This window comes from Coregonus lavaretus, assembly GCF_964263955.1.
Source record: "Coregonus lavaretus genome assembly, chromosome: 17".
Lineage (NCBI taxonomy): Eukaryota > Metazoa > Chordata > Actinopteri > Salmoniformes > Salmonidae > Coregonus > Coregonus lavaretus.
Window position 1 is genome coordinate 44,577,560 of NC_140004.1, and position 19,102 is coordinate 44,596,661.

The 19,102-nt window shown below is 42.4% G+C and overlaps 1 protein-coding gene across 1 annotated transcript in view; it reads right to left on the reverse strand.

Moving 5' to 3' along the window:
* The window catches only part of erap1b (endoplasmic reticulum aminopeptidase 1b), a 24,420-nt gene extending 5,591 nt beyond the window's left edge, over nt 1-18,829 (reverse strand). Inside the window, exons 1-14 of the mRNA XM_084180329.1 lie at nt 18,596-18,829; nt 17,787-18,179; nt 17,245-17,415; nt 16,491-16,629; nt 11,959-12,093; nt 11,534-11,654; nt 11,179-11,333; nt 5,893-6,006; nt 5,472-5,603; nt 5,030-5,161; nt 4,853-4,936; nt 3,213-3,370; nt 2,893-2,972; nt 2,602-2,785 (exon numbers count right to left, since the gene is read on the reverse strand). Coding sequence (XP_084036455.1) covers nt 2,602-2,785; nt 2,893-2,972; nt 3,213-3,370; nt 4,853-4,936; nt 5,030-5,161; nt 5,472-5,603; nt 5,893-6,006; nt 11,179-11,333; nt 11,534-11,654; nt 11,959-12,093; nt 16,491-16,629; nt 17,245-17,415; nt 17,787-18,142 — 1,961 coding nt within the window. The 5' untranslated portion in view covers nt 18,143-18,179; nt 18,596-18,829. The remainder of the gene's footprint in view (nt 1-2,601; nt 2,786-2,892; nt 2,973-3,212; nt 3,371-4,852; nt 4,937-5,029; nt 5,162-5,471; nt 5,604-5,892; nt 6,007-11,178; nt 11,334-11,533; nt 11,655-11,958; nt 12,094-16,490; nt 16,630-17,244; nt 17,416-17,786; nt 18,180-18,595) is intronic.
* Nucleotides 18,830-19,102: the final 273 nt, after the last annotated feature.

Consider the following 19,102-nt stretch of genomic DNA (forward strand, 5'->3'; position numbering starts at 1 on the left):
GATTGTCGTGCAAATAACTGCCGGTCTCACGGTAATTGACCGTTAATTAATATAAACACGTTTAGCATCGCTGGGCTTCCCCACAAGCCACTGATGCGGACCTTTTGAACATCTACAGTACATTTAAAAATTATAATAAATCCATTTAATATAGCCTACACCATCACAATGAATCCATTATTTATTTATTTATTATTATGATATGAATAAAATGTTGTCTATTTCAAAAGAACAGAATAGCATACTCTGAGTCATCCTTATGTTAGGTCCTGATCTGGCTATGCCATATGGCTGTGGGCTACACTAGTTCATTTAGCAGACAAGATTTGCTTATAATTCCCATTATTTTATAGAAAAAGAATACAATTTGAACATAGCTGAATAAAATAGAAAGGATATTTTCCCCAAATAATTTCAGAGGGAGTGCACACATATGCGGTTATTCTGTGTTGAGCGGTTAAAGTGATCATTTGAAACAGGTCCTACTATACGCTTAATTTACAGTTATTTATGCAACTTTAGTTGTGACACAAAAGCTGCCATTTTGATTTCTAATACAAGGCTGCATGATGCGACTCTAATGATGATTTGAATAAAGTCTCATGAAAGGAAAACGCTCTGCTCTGTTTCTTACGCAGGCTGCACACACTTCATCAGTCTCTCGTTCACAATTTGACAAGCGCTTGATAATATTCTCACCCATCAGACTATTCTCAATTTAATCTGGTTTTTACTTATAGCCTACTAATATATGTGTGGAATATTTTTTTTTTTTAGAATGGCCCACAAAAAAAACATGTCATCCATAGCCTGCACTGGAATAGTGAATGGAGGTTAACCACGGTTACGTTTTGAATATGCCAGGTAGGCTAAACAGGTTGTAAAGCGGATTAATGTGCTTAATTTTAAGAATTGAGCAATAAATATAGCAGCATGACAAAGTTGGGATCCTCTTTCAAATAGTGGCCAGTCAAAACTCTGTTTTTGGCGCAATGACTGGGCTTATAAGAACACATTTCACTAGGCTCAGTAATCTATGTTCTCTCCAACCCTGTTCCATGGGTCCTAGGCCTATATGCTACGCCTAGAGTTATTTGGCCACTTTAGTTGTGATACAAACCTTATCAAAACATATAGGCCTATGGGCTAGGCTACATCATGATGCCTGCAACTATGATTTGAAAAAGTCGCAAAAAAATGCATGCGCTGTTTCTTGCCTTAGACTGTACACGCTTGGCGTCGGTTCATTCAATGCATCAACCAGCTATGAGGAGCTGGCTCTCGCTGCGCAACAGTCCGCTCAAACTGAATGCCAGGGCTTTCATTTAGTGTTTGATTTGATTTTCGATAGTATTTGGATTGATTACAGGGAAAAGTGATTAGAGGGAAAATAGAGCACAGAGTATCAGGCCATTAGCGACTGGCCGTTAGCAAGTTTGGTAGGCTACTAATGACCATCAGCGGCATCAGAGTGCAATTTTGGAGTTATGTGGAATGTGACTGCGGTCATGACTCGTGACTGCCGGTGTGCCGGTAATACGGTCACCGTAACAGCCCTGCGTACCATGACTAATCTAACCAATCCAAAGACATTTAAAATTAGGAAAAGTTAGTTTAAAAAATGCAGTGTAACTGTCTCAAACACAACAATTTGACATACAAAAATACACTGAACAAAAATATAAATGCAAAAGTAAAGTAAAGTGTTGGTCCCATGTTTCATGAGCTGAAATAAAAGATCCCAGAAATGTTCCATACACATAAAAAGCTTATTTCTCTCAAATTTTGTGGACAAATGTGTTTACATCCCTGTTAGTGAGCATTTCTCCTTTGCCAAGATAATCCACCCACCTGACAGGTGTGGCATATCAAGAAGCTGATTAAACAGCATGGTCATTACACAGGTGCACCTTGTGCTGGGGACAATAAAAGGCCACTCTAAAATGTGCCGTTTTGTCACACAACACAATGCCACAGATGTCTCAAGTTTTGAGGGAGTGTGCAATTGGCATGCTTACTGCACAAATGTCCACTAGAGCTGTTGCCAGAGAATTGAATGTTAATTTCTCTACAATAAGCCGCCTCCAATGTCGTTTTAGAGAATTTGGCAGTATGTCCAACCGGTCTCACAACCGCAGCCCACGTGTAACCACGCCAGCCCAGGACCTCCATATCTGGCTTCTTCACCTGTGGGATCGTCTGAGACCAGCCACCCGGACAGCTGATGAAACTGAGGAGTATTTATGTCTGTAATAAAGCCTGTTTGTGGTGAAAAATGAATTCTGATTGGCTGGGCTGGCTCCCCAGGGGCGCAGCCATGGGTGGTCCTGGGAGGGCATAGGCCCACCCACTTGGGTGCCAGGCCCACCCATGGCTGCGCCCCTGCCCAGTCATGTGAAATCCATAGATTAGGGCCTAATTTATTTATTTAAATTGACTGATTTCCTTATATGAACTGTAACTCAGTAAAATCGTTGAAATTGTTGCATGTTACGTTTATATTTTTGTTCAGTATATATAAAAAACAACATTGAATATTGTATAATATTACAATAAAAAAAATACATTTTACAATATTATACATTGTGATGACCGACTGACCTGACCAATTGGAAGGCGTTGTTGATGAGGGAGGCGCGGTCGTTGGAGCTCAGAGCCCTATGATTGGTCAGCAGCAGGGAGGTCAGAGAACGCCAGCCTTCCCCCTCGTAATGGACCATGTAGTAACCACTCATATCCACGTTAAACTTTACCCACCCCACCTCCTCTGGTAGGTACAGCACGTCTAGAGGGGGAGGGGAGTTAATTAGTTAGTTTCCTGTAACTATACTGTCACCAGGCGGGACTAATGCTAGAACCGTTAGGCCACAAACCACAGACAGAGACGCCTACCTGTCTTGGTCTTGAGCAGGAAGCGATGCACCGTGCTGGAGCTGCTGGTGATATAGGTTAGAGGAACCTGCCACAGGAAGCTGCATGGGGGATCAGGAGGTTATATTGGAATTAGTTGGTTATTCACAAATCCCTGAACTACCAAGCCTGAACCACCATCTCTACAATGGAAATTAAACCATGGTGTTTCCTGGATATCTAGTTCCAACTGCACAGTCGAAGAGGGTTCAAATCCTGCCTACTGCCCTCAGACACATTCTCTCTCACTACCATCTGTTCAATAAAACCAGAAAAGACAAAAGGAGTGAGAATTGTCTTACCCGTGTGTCTGTGAGGGGTCGTCAGTCTTGAGGTATCTCTCCTGGCTGAGTCTGACCTGGCGACCCCTGACCTCTACAGTGACCAGGGGAAAGCCCTCCTGCAGCGTCCACGTGTCCATGATGGCCCTCACATCCAGCTGATCGCCTGAGTACCACTTCTACAACACAAACACACACACGGTCACCTGAGTACCACTTCTACAACAAGCCAGGAAGGATACAGCACAAGACATTGACTGTTACAGTGTGTTGACTGTTGTAGTGTGTTGACTGTGACAGTGTTTGACTAATACAGTGTGGTGACTGTTACAGTGTGTTGACTGTGACAGTGTGTTGACTGTTACAGTGTGTTGACTGTTACAGTGTGTTGACTGTGACAGTGTGGTGACTGTTACAGTGTGTTGACTGTTACAGTGTGTTGACTGTTACAGTGTGTTGACTGTTACAGTGTGGTGACTGTTACAGTGTGGTGACTGTTACAGTGTGTTGACTGTTACCGTGTGTTGACTGTGACAGTGTGGTGACTGTTACAGTGTGTTGACTGTTACAGTGTGGTGACTGTTACAGTGTGGTGACTGTGACAGTGTGGTGACTGTTACAGTGTGGTGACTGTTACAATGTGTTGACTGTGACAGTGTGGTGACTGTTACAGTGTGTTGACTGTTACAGTGTGGTGACTGTGACAGTGTGGTGACTGTTACAGTGTGGTGACTGTTACAGTGTGGTGACTGTGACAGTGTGGTGACTGTTACAGTGTGTTGACTGTTACAGTGTGTTGACTGTGACAGTGTGGTGACTGTTACAGTGTGTTGACTGTTACAGTGTGGTGACTGTGACAGTGTGGTGACTGTTACAGTGTGGTGACTGTTACAGTGTGGTGACTGTTACAGTGTGGTGACTGTTACAGTGTGGTGACTGTAACAGTGTGTTGACTGTTACAGTGTGGTGACTGTTACCGTGTGGTGACTGTTACAGTGTGTTGACTGTGACAGTGTGGTGACTGTTACAGTGTGGTGACTGTTACAGTGTGTTGACTGTTACAGTGTGGTGACTGTTACAGTGTGTTGACTGTGACAGTGTGGTGACTGTTACAGTGTGGTGACTGTTACAGTGTGGTGACTGTTACAGTGTGGTGACTGTGACAGTGTGTTGACTGTTACAGTGTGTTGACTGTGACAGTGTGGTGACTGTGACAGTGTGTTGACTGTGACAGTGTGGTGACTGTTACAGTGTGTTGACTGTGACAGTGTGTTGACTGTGACAGTGTGGTGACTGTTACAGTGTGGTGACTGTTACAGTGTGGTGACTGTGACAGTGTGTTGACTGTTACAGTGTGTTGACTGTGACAGTGTGGTGACTGTGACAGTGTGGTGACTGTTACAGTGTGTTGACTGTGACAGTGTGGTGACTGTTACAGTGTGTTGACTGTGACAGTGTGGTGACTGTTACAGTGTGTTGACTGTGACAGTGTGTTGACTGTGACAGTGTGGTGACTGTGACAGTGTGTTGACTGTTACAGTGTGGTGACTGTTACAGTGTGGTGACTGTGACAGTGTGTTGACTGTTACAGTGTGGTGACTGTTACAGTGTGGTGACTGTGACAGTGTGTAGGAGCGGTTTGCTAGTGTGTTGTGACTTACAGGAGCACCAGACTGAACCTTTCCCTGAGAACAGAACCCATCGTCTTTCAGTCTGCCCTCATCCAGATCGTCCGACTGGCAGATCTGTTAGACACACACACACATTACTGGCTTGGTTGGGTTCGACTCAGTAGTGTGAAAAGGGTATGAGGCTCAGTTAGTTGTCTACACACTCACGTTGGTGAGGCTCTCCCACAGGTGGCTGTTGACAGTGTTCTGGTAGCTGTAGCGTCTGAGGTAGCGGACAATACCGATCTTAAACGCCTCTGGGGTCAGGAAGTCTCTCAGCATGTTCAGAATACACGCCCCCTGGAATAAATATGAATTCAAAGAAATCAACTCGCTGACTAGACTGGACTACTTTCAGAAGAGGTAGCAAACCTGGGTTCAAATGCTATTTGAAATCTTTCAAGTACTTTGAGTGTTTGTTTTAGCCTACCTAGAGTTTCAGGTGAAGGGGGTTTGCACTTTTGGGGCTTTTCTATTGGTTCCATTGCAACAGGCAAGCTCAATCAAGCACAGTGAAGTATTTGAAACCAGGTGTGACGGATAGTCAACATGAAGTGAATAGAATGGATAGGAGTCAGACCTTGGTTGATTGGATGGATGGGAGTCTGACCTTATCGTAGGAGACGTCGTCAAACATCTCCTGGATCTGAGTAGGAGTGTCCACCTGGCTGGAAACGGGGTGGGAGGAGCTTAATGAATCCACCTCCATCGCCTCAAAACACTTCCCTAGGAAGAAGTCATCCTGAGGGGGGAGGGAAAGGGAGAGGGGGAGGGAAAGGGAGAGAGAGAGACAGGGGAGAGAGAAAACAGAGAAAGAGAGAGAGAAAGAGAGAAGTCATTTGTCAGTTAGTGATATTACATCAACTCTGATTTCCCTACACATATATCCAGCAGCCTGCCTATCAACTAGCTCAGTATTTGTTCAGGTATGTTTCTATACAAACTCTCTACTATACTCTTTAATTTCATATTAAATCAAATAAAGAAATACAGAAAATGAATATTAGAAACCAAACCAAACAGAGGCTCACCACTTGCAGCTCAGGGTTGGTGATGTTAACCGACACAAACTCCATGAACTTGGCGAAGCCCTCGTTGAGCCACAGGTCATTCCACCACTGCATGGTCACTAGGTTACCGAACCACTAGAACAACAGGAGGAGAAACAGGGTTGGACAAGATAGTCACTAGGTTACCAACCCACTAGAACAACAGGAGGAGAAACAGGGTTAGGACAAGATAGTCACTAGGTTACCAACCCACTAGAACAACAGGAGGTGAAACAGGGTTAGGACAAGATAGTCACTATGTTACCAAACCACTAGAACAACAGGAGGAGAAACAGGGTTAGGACAAGATGGTCACTAGGTTACCAACCCACTAGAACAACAGGAGGAGAAACAGGGTTAGGACAAGATAGTCACTAGGTTACCAAACCACTAGAACAACAGGAGGAAGAACAGGGTTGGACAAGATAGTCACTAGGTTACCAACCCACTAGAACAACAGGAGGAAGAACAGGGTTGGACAAGATAGTCACTAGGTTACCGAACCACTAGAACAACAGGAGGAGAAACAGGGTTTGGACAAGATAGTCACTAGGTTACCAACCCACTAGAACAACAGGAGGAGAAACAGGGTTAGGACAAGATAGTCACTAGGTTACCAACCCACTAGAACAACAGGAGGAGAAACAGGGTTAGGACAAGATAGTCACTAGGTTACCAACCCACTAGAACAATAGGAGGAGAAACAGGGTTAGGATAAGATAGTCACTAGGTTACCAACCCACTAGAACAACAGGAGTAGAAACAGGGTTAGGATAAGATAGTCACTAGGTTACCAACCCACTAGAACAACAGGAGTAGAAACAGGGTTAGGACAAGATAGTCACTAGGTTACCAACCCACTAGAACAACAGGAGGAGAAACAGGGTTAGGATAAGATAGTCACTAGGTTACCAACCCACTAGAACAACAGGAGGAGAAACAGGGTTAGGACAAGATAGTCACTAGGTTACCAACCCACTAGAACAACAGGAGGAGAAACAGGGTTAGGATAAGATAGTCACTAGGTTACCAACCCACTAGAACAACAGGAGGAGAAACAGGGTTAGGATAAGATAGTCACTAGGTTACCAACCCACTAGAACAACAGGAGGAGAAACAGGGTTAGGATAAGATAGTCACTAGGTTACCAACCCACTAGAACAACAGGAGGAGAAACAGGGTTAGGATAAGATAAGTCACTAGGTTACCAACCCACTAGAACAACAGGAGGAGAAACAGGGTTAGGATAAGATAGTCACTAGGTTACCAACCCACTAGAACAACAGGAGGAGAAACAGGGTTAGGACAAGATAGTCACTAGGTTACCAACCCACTAGAACAACAGGAGGAGAAACAGGGTTAGGATAAGATAGTCACTAGGTTACCGAACCACTAGAACAACAGGAGGAGAAACAGGGTTGGACAAGATAGTCACTAGGTTACCAACCCACTAGAACAACAGGAGGAAGAACAGGGTTGGACAAGATAGTCACTAGGTTACCGAACCACTAGAACAACAGGAGTAGAAACAGGGTTAGGATAAGATAGTCACTAGGTTACCAACCCACTAGAACAACAGGAGGAGAAACAGGGTTAGGACAAGATAGTCACTAGGTTACCAACCCACTAGAACAACAGGAGAAACAGGGTTAGGATAAGATAGTCACTAGGTTACCAACCCACTAGAACAACAGGAGGAGAAACAGGGTTAGGATAAGATAGTCACTAGGTTACCAACCCACTAGAACAACAGGAGGAGAAACAGGGTTAGGATAAGATAAGTCACTAGGTTACCAACCCACTAGAACAACAGGAGGAGAAACAGGGTTGGACAAGATAGTCACTAGGTTACCAACCCACTAGAACAACAGGAGGAGAAACAGGGTTAGGATAAGATAGTCACTAGGTTACCAACCCACTAGAACAACAGGAGGAGAAACAGGGTTGGACAAGATAGTCACTAGGTTACCAACCCACTAGAACAACAGGAGGAGAAACAGGGTTAGGACAATATAGTCACTAGTTTACCAACCCACTAGAACAACAGGAGGAGAAACAGGGTTAGGATAAGATAGTCACTAGGTTACCAACCCACTAGAACAACAGGAGGAGAAACAGGGTAGTTTTAGGACAGGATAGTCACTATGTAAAAAAACATACATCTCACAAGAAATGTAATGCATTGTACTAGATAACTTACCCAAAACCACTAGAGAACTGGTAACACTTTACATTAGAGCACAGAAACAAGGTAATAACAGGGTAATATATCACATACTGTGTGCTTATTACAGTATGTGATATACAGCGCCTTGACCTTTTCAATTTATTTTGGTGTTACAGCCTGAATTTAAAATGGGTTGAATTTAGGGTTTTTTGGTCACTGACCTACACACAATACCCCATAATGTCAAAGTGGAAATATGTTTTTTCTAAATGTTTACAAATTAATAAAAAATGAAAAGCTGAAATGTATTGAGTCAATAAGTATTCAACCCCTTTGTTATGGCAAGCCTAAATAAGTCCAGGAGTAAAAATGTGCTTAACAAGTCACATAATAAGTTGCATTGACTCACTCTGTGTGCAATAATAGTGTTTAACATGATTTTTTTATGACTACCTCATCTCTGTACCCCAATCATACAATTATATGTAAGGTTCCTCAGTCAAGAAGTGAATTTCAAACACAGATTCCACCACAAAGACCATGGAGGTTTTCCAACGCCTTGCAAATAAGGGCACCTATTGGTAGATGGGTAAAAAAAAAAAAAAAGCTGACATTGAATATCCCTTTGAGCATGGTGACGTTTTAATTACACTTTGGATGGTGTATCAATATACCCAGTCAGTACAAAGATACAGGCATCCTTCCTAACTCAGTTGCCGGAGAGGAAGGAAACCGCTCAGGGATTTCACCATGAGGCCAAAGGTGAGTTTAATGGCTGTGATAAGAGAAAACTGAGGATGGATCAACAACATTGTAGTTACTCCACAATAATAACCTAATTGACAGAGTGGAAAGAAGGAAGCCTGTACTGAATACAAATATTCCAAAACATACATTCCTGTTTGCAACAAGGCACTAAAGTAATACTGCAAAAAATGTGGCAAAGCAATTAACTTTTTGTCCTCAATACAAAAGTGTTATGTTTGGGGAACATCCAATACAACACATTACTGAGTACCACTCTCCATATTTTCAAGCATGGTGGTGGCTGCATCATGTTATGGGTATGCTTGTAATCGTTAAGGACTGTGGAGTTTCTCAGGATAAAAAATAAATGGAATGGAGTACAGGCAAAATCCTAGAGGAAAACCTGGTTCAGTCTGCTTTCCACCAGACATTGGGAGATGAATTCACCTTTTAGCAGGACAAATCCCCAAATACAGGTGTGCCAAACTCGTAGCGTCATACCCAAGAAGACTAAAGGCTGTAATCGCTGCCAAAGGGCCTTCAACAAAGTACTGGGTAACGGGTCTGAATACTTATGTAAATGTGATATTTCAGTTTTTTTATTTTTATAAATGTGCAAACATTTCTTAAAACCTGTTTTCACTTTGTCATTATGGGGTAGTGTGTGTAGATTGATGAGGGAAAAAATGCATTTAATCCATTTTAGAATAAGGCTATAACGTAACAAAATGTGGAAAAAGACAAGGGGTCTGAATACTTTCCGAATGCACTGTCCATTGGAGTTGATTACCAAGAAGAAATTCCGTTACAGAAGACATTCCGTTTGTGCAAAGCTCTTAGAGACTTACCCAGAAAGACTCACAGCTGTAATCCCTGCCAAAGGTGATTCTAACATGTATTGACTCAGGTGTGTGAATACTTATGTAAATTATATATATTTTTTATTTCATTTAGGGCTGGGCGGTATACCGTATTTGACTATATACCGGTATTGATGGACGGACCGGTTTGAGATTTTACTTTACTTTCTATAAAGGTATTTGAATGTTTGGTTTGTTAAATGTGATATGCCTTGTGTACCGTCTATTGTTATAGTTTACTCCGCTACTTGAGTGATCTCTCTCCGCTCTCTCTCTCTCTCTCGCTCCATACTGCTTTCCACACAGACCTAGCCCTTCCCCCTGTCACTCAAGGAGCGCATTTGTTGTTGCTCGACCACGAGAAACTTGCGTTCAGTCCGCATGGTCAATGCAGCACATGCAACAATGTTGACAACTACGATGCTGTTTCCGCTTTGCTTCTTAATATAAAATCCACAAGCGTTCTATAATTACACTATTAGTTTATGTTTCTTACATCTGCAAACAGCTAGTTCGTCTTTTCTTAGCAAGTTGTGGCTAAGTCGTGTTAGCCGCTAATGCTAATCGCTAGTTAGCTGGCTAGCTAGCTAATAAATGTAGTGAGTCAGAGCCAACGTAGCTAGCTATACAGCCTGATATCAGTGATTGTGTAGGCCTAAATCAGCATGTTGTTTGTGCAACAGTATCTGCTAAGTGAAAGAACAATAGGTGACGCATGAATACGTGAGCTACATGAAGTAGCTAAGAGAAAACATTTCATTATTTAGTCTAAGACATTGGGGGAGGGGGGGGGGGGGTGCTAAGCTGACATGGAATTGTTTTAAGATGGTCATACTATTAGGACCCCTTTAGGTAGAAAATAATATATACAAAAATTATTTGATAAAATATTGATTTTGGACTTTACTACTAAAGCCCATAGAAATGCATTGAAAAACACATTCATAAATGGCAAAAAGAACAGTCCAAAAATAAATCATAAGAAACAAAGTTTTGAAGTGTCTGTCATAAATCTAGGAGATATTTAAAAAACTCTGGAAATATATATATATATATTTTTTTAAACACATATTTAACCCCTTTTTTGGGGTAGGCACAAAACTCCCTTCATACTTCCATTTGTTTTTTGAAACCAGTACCGGTTACCTTCAATATGTATATGTTGCCACCCTAGGTTCACACACTACTTACTCAGAAAGCACATTTAGAACTTGTATTATTCAAAAACATAAAATACTGTCAAATACCGTCTTAAATTAAAACAATACCGTGATATTATATTTTGACCATATTGCCCAGCCCTAATTTCATTTTCAAAAAATGTGCTAACATTTCTAAAAACATGTTTTCACTTTGTCATTGTGAGTATTGTGTGTAGATGAGTGAGAAAAAAATAAGTTTAGTCCATTTTGAATTCAGGCTGTAACATAACAAAATGTGGAATACTTTCTGAAGCACCTGATTGATGAACCAACAGAGAGTAGTCCCACTTACCTGGTGTGCCAGCTCATGTGCGATCACCATGGTGATGCCTAGCTTGTCGGAGGCGGAGCTCTTGTTGGGGTCAAAGAGCAGCCCAGACTCTCGGTAAGTGGTCAGACCCCAGTTCTCCATCGCACCCGACTGGAAGTCTGGGATAGCTGCCAGGTCTGGGAGGAACACACAGGAATACATCAGGAAATGCTTTATTTGAACGTCTACTTACAAAAATGTCTATAAACCAGTATTAAACATAAGACATAAATTGGCAGAAACTGTCAGCTAGCGACACCTTCCGCTACCAAATGCACCCAGGAAGTCTATGTGTGGTGAGTGGTGCGGTTGTGTACGTGCGGTGTGTTCTACTCACCCTGTTTGGGTAGAGGATACGGGATATCAAAGTAGTCATCGTAAAAGTCCAACAGTCTGACTGCAGCATTCAGGGCAAACTCTGTCTGGTTGATCTTGTCTGGTACGGCATACACTGAGATCTGACAGGACAACACAGAGGAAGACGTCAACCATCTAAATATGTTGTTGAGCACTTCCACGTAGCAGGGACTAGGGAGCTATAATGATGTGTGTGTATAAACTAGTCATAAATCAGTGAAACAGAGAAGTAGCAATGCACAAGGTTACGGATAGAACCTGAATAACAAGACAGGGTACAACTCCTTTTTTCCACGTGAAAGTTATTCAATGCACTTCATTTCTGTTCGCAGGTTGGGCATCTTAAGCTACCTTTCATTCTGACCAATGAGAGGATAAATGGGGGAGGCGTGACATCGTGCTCACCTTGACTCCGTGACTGGTGGTCTTGCTGACAGACTGGAAGTCAGAGACGATGAAGGCCACCAGGTAGGTGCTCATCCTAACGCTGGTGTCAAAGTGGTCTTCCAGCACACCACCTGGTAACTCGACTGTCTGTACCTGGGGAGGGGTAGAGGAAGAGGAACGAGGATATGTTAATCATGACGCCTACCTCTCGCTGTGGAGAAACAGGACTTTCAAAACTCTTTGCTCATATCCTTTCTCTCATGACCACTGCTGAGCTAAAGGGGCTTGACAGGTGCAAGCGACATGGTGAAAACTTTCAACTGGATAGGATTTATTTTGCCTTCATCTGCCCCGTTTACAGATCTGTTATATATCACCTGTTTATAGATCTGTTACATATACAGTACCAGTCAAAAGTTTGGACACACCTACTCATTCAAGGGTTTTTCTTTACTTTTACTATTTTCTACATTGTAGAATAATAGTGAAGACATCAAAACTATGAAATAACACATATCGAATAATGTAGTAACCAAAAAAGTGTTAAACAAATCAAAATATATTTTATATTTGAGATTCTTCAAAGTAGCCACCCTTTGCATTGATGACAGCTTTGCACACTCTTGGCATTCTCTCAACCAGCTTCACCAGGAATGCTTTTCCAACAGTCTTGATGTAGTTCCCACATATGCTGAGTACTTGTTGGCTGCTTTTCCTTCACTCTGCGGTCCAACTCATCCCAAACCATCTCAATTGGGTTGAGGTCGGGTGATTGTGGAGGCCAGGTCATCTGATGCAGCACTCCATCACTCTCCTTCTTGGTCAAATAGCCCTTACACATCCTGGAGGTGTGTTGGGTCATTGTCCTGTTGAAAAACAAATGATAGTCCCACTAAGCGCAAACCAGATGGGATGGTGTATCGCTGCAGGTAGCCATGCTGGTTAAGTGTGCCTTGAATTCGAAATAAATCACTGACAGTGTCACCAGCAAAGCACCACTACACCATCACACCTCCTCCTCCATGCTTCACGGTGGGAACCACACATGCGGAGATCATCCGTTCACCTACTCTGCGTCTCACAAAGACACGGCGGTTGGAACCAGAAATCTCAAATTTGGACTCATCAGACCAAAGGACAGATTTCCACTGGTCTAATGTCTATTGCTTGTGTTTCTTGGCCCAAGCAAGTCTCTTTTAATTTTTGATGACAGCTTTGCACACTCTTGGCATTCTCTCAACCAGCTTCACCAGGAATGCTTTTCCAACAGTCTTGATGTAGTTCCCACATATGCTGAGTACTTGTTGGCTGCTTTTCCTTCACTCTGCGGTCCAACTCATTCCAAACCATCTCAATTGGGTTGAGGTCGGGTGATTGTGGAGGCCAGGTCATCTGATGCAGCACTCCATCACTCTCCTTCTTGGTCAAATAGCCCTTACACATCCTGGAGGTGTGTTGGGTCATTGTCCTGTTGAAAAACAAATGATAGTCCCACTAAGCGCAAACCAGATGGGATGGTGTATCGCTGCAGGTAGCCATGCTGGTTAAGTGTGCCTTGAATTCGAAATAAATCACTGACAGTGTCACCAGCAAAGCACCACCACACCATCACACCTCCTCCTCCATGCTTCACGGTGGGAACCACACATGCGGAGATCATCCGTTCACCTACTCTGCGTCTCACAAAGACACGGCGGTTGGAACCAGAAATCTCAAATTTGGACTCATCAGACCAAAGGACAGATTTCCACTGGTCTAATGTCTATTGCTTGTGTTTCTTGGCCCAAGCAAGTCTCTTTTAATTTTTGATGACAGCTTTGCACACTCTTGGCATTCTCTCAACCAGCTTCACCAGGAATGCTTTTCCAACAGTCTTGATGTAGTTCCCACATATGCTGAGTACTTGTTGGCTGCTTTTCCTTCACTCTGCGGTCCAACTCATTCCAAACCATCTCAATTGGGTCGAGGTCGGGTGATTGTGGAGGCCAGGTCATCTGATGCAGCACTCCATCACTCTCCTTCTTGGTCAAATAGCCCTTACACATCCTGGAGGTGTGTTGGGTCATTGTCCTGTTGAAAAACAAATGATAGTCCCACTAAGCGCAAACCAGATGGGATGGTGTATCGCTGCAGGTAGCCATGCTGGTTAAGTGTGCCTTGAATTCGAAATAAATCACTGACAGTGTCACCAGCAAAGCACCACCACACCATCACACCTCCTCCTCCATGCTTCACGGTGGGAACCACACATGCGGAGATCATCCGTTCACCTACTCTGCGTCTCACAAAGACACGGCGGTTGGAACCAGAAATCTCAAATTTGGACTCATCAGACCAAAGGACAGATTTCCACTGGTCTAATGTCTATTGCTTGTGTTTCTTGGCCCAAGCAAGTCTCTTTTAATTTTTTAATTTTTATTTCACCTTTATTTAACCAGGTAAGCCAGTTGAGAACAAGTTCTGTTCTTCTTATTGGTGTCCTTTAGTAGTGGTGTCTTTGCAGAAATTTGACCATGAAGGCCTGATTCACGCAGTCTCCTCTGAAAAGTTGATGTTGAGATGTGTCTGTTACTTGAACTCTGTGAAGCATTTATTTGGGCTGCAATTTCTGAGGCTGGTAACTCTAATGAACTTATCCTCTGCAGCAGAGGTAACTCTGGGTCTTCCTTTCCTGTGGCGGTCCTCATGAGAGCCAGTTTCATCATAGCGCTTGATGGTTTTTGCAACTGCACTTGAAGAAACTTTCAAAGTTCTTTAAATTTTCAGGATTGACTGACCTTCATGTCTCCAAGTAATGATGGACTTTTGTTTCTCTTTGCTTATTTGAGCTGTTCTTGCCATAATATGGACTTGGTCTTTTACCAAATAGGGCTATCTTCTGTATACCAACCCTACCTTGTCACAACACAAATGATTGGCTCAAACGCATTAAGAAGGGAAAGAAATTCCACAAATTAACTTTTAACAAGGCACACCTGTTAATTGAAATGCATTCCAGGTGACTACCTGTAGCTCAATTGGTAGAGCATGGCGCTTGTAACGCCAGGGTAGTGGGTTCGATCCCCGGGACCAACCATACGTAAAAATGTATGCGCACATGACTGTAAGTCGCTTTGGATAAAAGCGTCTGCTAAATGGCATATTATTATATTATTATTATTACCTCATGAAGCTGGTTGAGAGAATGCCAAGAGTGTGCAAATCACCTGTTAATACCAAATCAGCTGTTAATACCAAATCAGCTGTTAATACCAAATCACCTGTTAATACCAAATCAGCTGTTAATACCAAATCACCTGTTAATACCAAATCACCAAATTACATTTTTACATTTTACATATTTAGCAGACGCTCTTATCCAGAGCAACTTACAGTTAGTGAGTGCATACATTTTATATATATCTTTTTTTTTTCATACTGGCCCCCCGTGGGAATCGAACCCACAACCCTGGCGTTTCAAACACCATGCTCTACAAACATCCCTGCCGGCCATTCCCTCCCCTAACCTGGATGACGCTGGGCCAATTGTGCGCCGCCCATGAGTCTCCCGGACGCAGCCGGCTACGACAGAGCCTGGATTCAAACCAGGATCTCTAGTGGCACAGCTAGCACTGCGATGCAGTGCCTTAGACCACTGCGCCACTCGGGAGATTGTGGTTCGAATCCAGGCTCTGTCGTAGCCAGGGTTGTGGGTTTGCCACTCAAATCACCTGTTAATACCAAATCACCTGTTAATACCAAATCAGCTGTTAATACCAAATCACCTGTTAATACCAAATCACCTGTTAATACCAAATCACCTGTTAATACCAAATACCAAATACTAAACCTGTCATCAAGGCAAAGGGTGGCTACTTTGAAGAATCTCAAATATAAAATATATTTTGATTTGTTTAACACTTTTTAGGTTACTACATGATTCCATATGTGTTATTTCATAGTTTTGATGTCTTCACTATTATTATACAATGTAGAAAATAGTACAAATAAAGAAAAACCCTGGAATGAGTAGGTGTGTCCAAACTTTTGACTGGTACTGTATATATATCACCTGTTTATAGATCTGTTAAATATCACCTGTTAATAGATCTGTTATATATATATATATCACCCGTTTATAGATCTGTTATATAATATATATATATATATATATATATATATCACCCGTTTATAAATCTGTTATATATATATATCACCTGTTTATAGATCTGTTAAATATCACCTGTTAATAGATATGTTACATTTCACCTGTTAATATATCAGTTATATATCACCTGTTAATAGATCTGTTATATATCACCTGTTAATAGATCTGTTACATATATATATATATATATATATATATATATATATATATATATATATATATCACCTGTTAATAGATCTGTTATATATTATCTATATATCTATATATCTATATATCTATATATATATATATATATATATATATATATCACCCATTTATAGATCTGTTGTATATCAAGTGAAGAAAAGTTGACCAGGAGAAAAAGGCACTATTGAGATGCAGCCCGTGGCGTTTCCCAGGGTACCTTGGGCATGTTGGAGAGGGCGATGTGGCGTGGCTCCCGCCGTATCTGGATCGTGAAGTTGGCTTTGAACGCCGGCTCATCGAAACACGGGAAGGCTGCTCGGGCACTGGTCGCTTCAAACTGAGTGGAAGCCATAAACCTAACAAAACAGAGGCAGAAATGAACATGTTGTTTACAATTTAGATATACAGTAGGTCTAGGGAAAAGCAATGTAAAGCTTATGATTGAGTAATTCATTATAGTGCACACCTTTTAGCAGTGTTGTAGTACTCGAGTCAAGAACTCGGACTTGACTCGGACTCAAGTCATGATTTTCCTGACTCGTGACTCGACCAGTTGTGACTGTCTCTATCTTTTGCATAATTCAACATTCTAGCTACAGCAGCAAATGTTAGCTACAGTAGCTGTATTATCTATTTAGCCTTACAAATATGCAACACTGGAATGAAATGTAGCTTAAAAAATGGTTGGGCAGCTACTTTTGGCACTACCATGGGACTCGTGACTTGATTCGTGACTCGTGACTTGGACTCGAACACTAAGGACTTGGGACTCGAGGTTTAGTGGACTTGACTACATCGCTGGCTCTTAGTGATCGTCTCCAAATACAGGACAATTAGATCACTATATGTGGTTGGTCACTTTCACTGCATGCTCTGTTGGAATGCACTGTAGAATGATTGACATGCGTTTTCAGGGCTCAAGGTGACCACCTATACTACCCAGGGTCAACCCTGATGGTTCGTAGTCTTACCTGACCTCTCCTTTGGTCGTGCGATAGGAGCTCTTGTAGAAACCGTGGAAACTGTCAGACAGGTTGGCAGAGAACTCCAGACGAACCTTGTACACCCCACCTCTGACCAGCAGCACATCAGACACCAGAGCCAGCTGGTGGAAAGCTGGGTACTCCAACACCCGCAGAGGCCTTGAAGAATCGGAATCAGATAACTTTATCGCCATGCAACAAACGTTACTAGGAATTTCTCTTGGTGTTGTAGCTACATAGAAGCCGCATCAACAATCAATCCATTTACCATCAATACAGATAAAGATATCAGCATCAATACAAATATGCATGACAACCAGGGTTGGGGTCAAGTCCATTTGAATTCCAGTCAATTCAGAAAGTCAACCATATTCCAATTTAAATTCCAAAATGTCCTCTTTGAAAAGCATTGAAGATAATTAGAATTTCAGTGTACGTCCTGAATTGACTGGCATTTAAATGTAATTGACCCCAACTTTGATGACAACCCATTGTAGAAAAAAGATGGGACCCGATCATACAGCACATACATTGGCAGTGACCCTGGACCTTCCGGTGCCAAGAGCTCAGCTTTGGCAATCTGGAGTTCCTTGCTGTGGAGGATGATGGTAGAGGTGTCCTCGAAGACCTGGAGTTGAATCTGCACAGCTCCTGTGAAGTCTAGGCTGGTCAGGTTAGGGTGGACGAGGAGGTCATAGTGGATTGGAGACACAGTTTCAGGAAGCCTCATTCTGACCCAGGGGAAAGGTTGGCCATTAGTGGCGACGGGAGGTAGAGGCGAGGAAGACTTGTTCTCGGTATCATGGCCTCCTGGAAGCTGTGCCGCCAAAGATGGGGCAAAGGGTACAAGCAGGAGCACCAGGACGGTGACAGTTAACGTCGTCATCCTCACGCCTGAGAAAAAGCGCAAAGTCAGCAGTTTCCTACAGATGGAAGAAATGATGGCAGGTTACATTGTAGCAAACCGAATGGTGGAGCACGGTGGAGGTGGAGCATTGTTACAGTATTAATCGTTGTATCAACCAGTAGCACAGTAAATCATGTATCAATCAATCGGTAACATTTATATTGAAGTGAATAGCCCAATAATGCACATTTGAAAGCTGTACAACACATTCAGGAGAAACGCGTGGCTCATGGCATTGCACATTTAATAGTTACTGTTACTTTCGATTTCAGCTCGAGATTCAAAACCTGCGCTATTTATTAAACAAAAACTTGCATTAGCCTATTCATCCACAACATTAGGCTAGCTAGGATATAGCGAACCATACATTTAAACAATTTAAACATCGAACAGTCAACTTGTAGATACATTATAAGACATTACTGTACTTACTGTCAGGTTATCTGTCCGCCTCTTGATTGTGAAAGTGAAAATTAAACGGACCTGTACAGATTTGCATTCTGGGACAATCTGAATGACAGCCCGTCTCATACTATGAATGCCCCACCATTTAAACACTGAACATGTTAAGAGAAGCCTTGAAATAAGTCAGATAATGATTGGATCCATAACAAAGCATTATTTGCAAAGGGCTCATATCAATACAGGAAGTCAAATAAACCATGCTCTGTTTTGGTTTTGACCCGTAGTGCATACTATTGACCACTAAGGTGCGCCAGATAGCCAAGTTTATTAATAAAAGTGTAATTTCAGTGTTTTACAAGTGCCATGCGTAGCCTACCAGTCCAACAGCACTACCTGACCTGAGCACAATATTTGGGAAGCTTCTCAAGAGGTTGGACAATGTGCAACATTGAACAAGAGTGTGTGTGTGTGTGTGTGTGTGTGTGTGTGTGTGTGTGTGTGTGTGTTTCAAAGTCCATCACCTCTGCAAAAAAA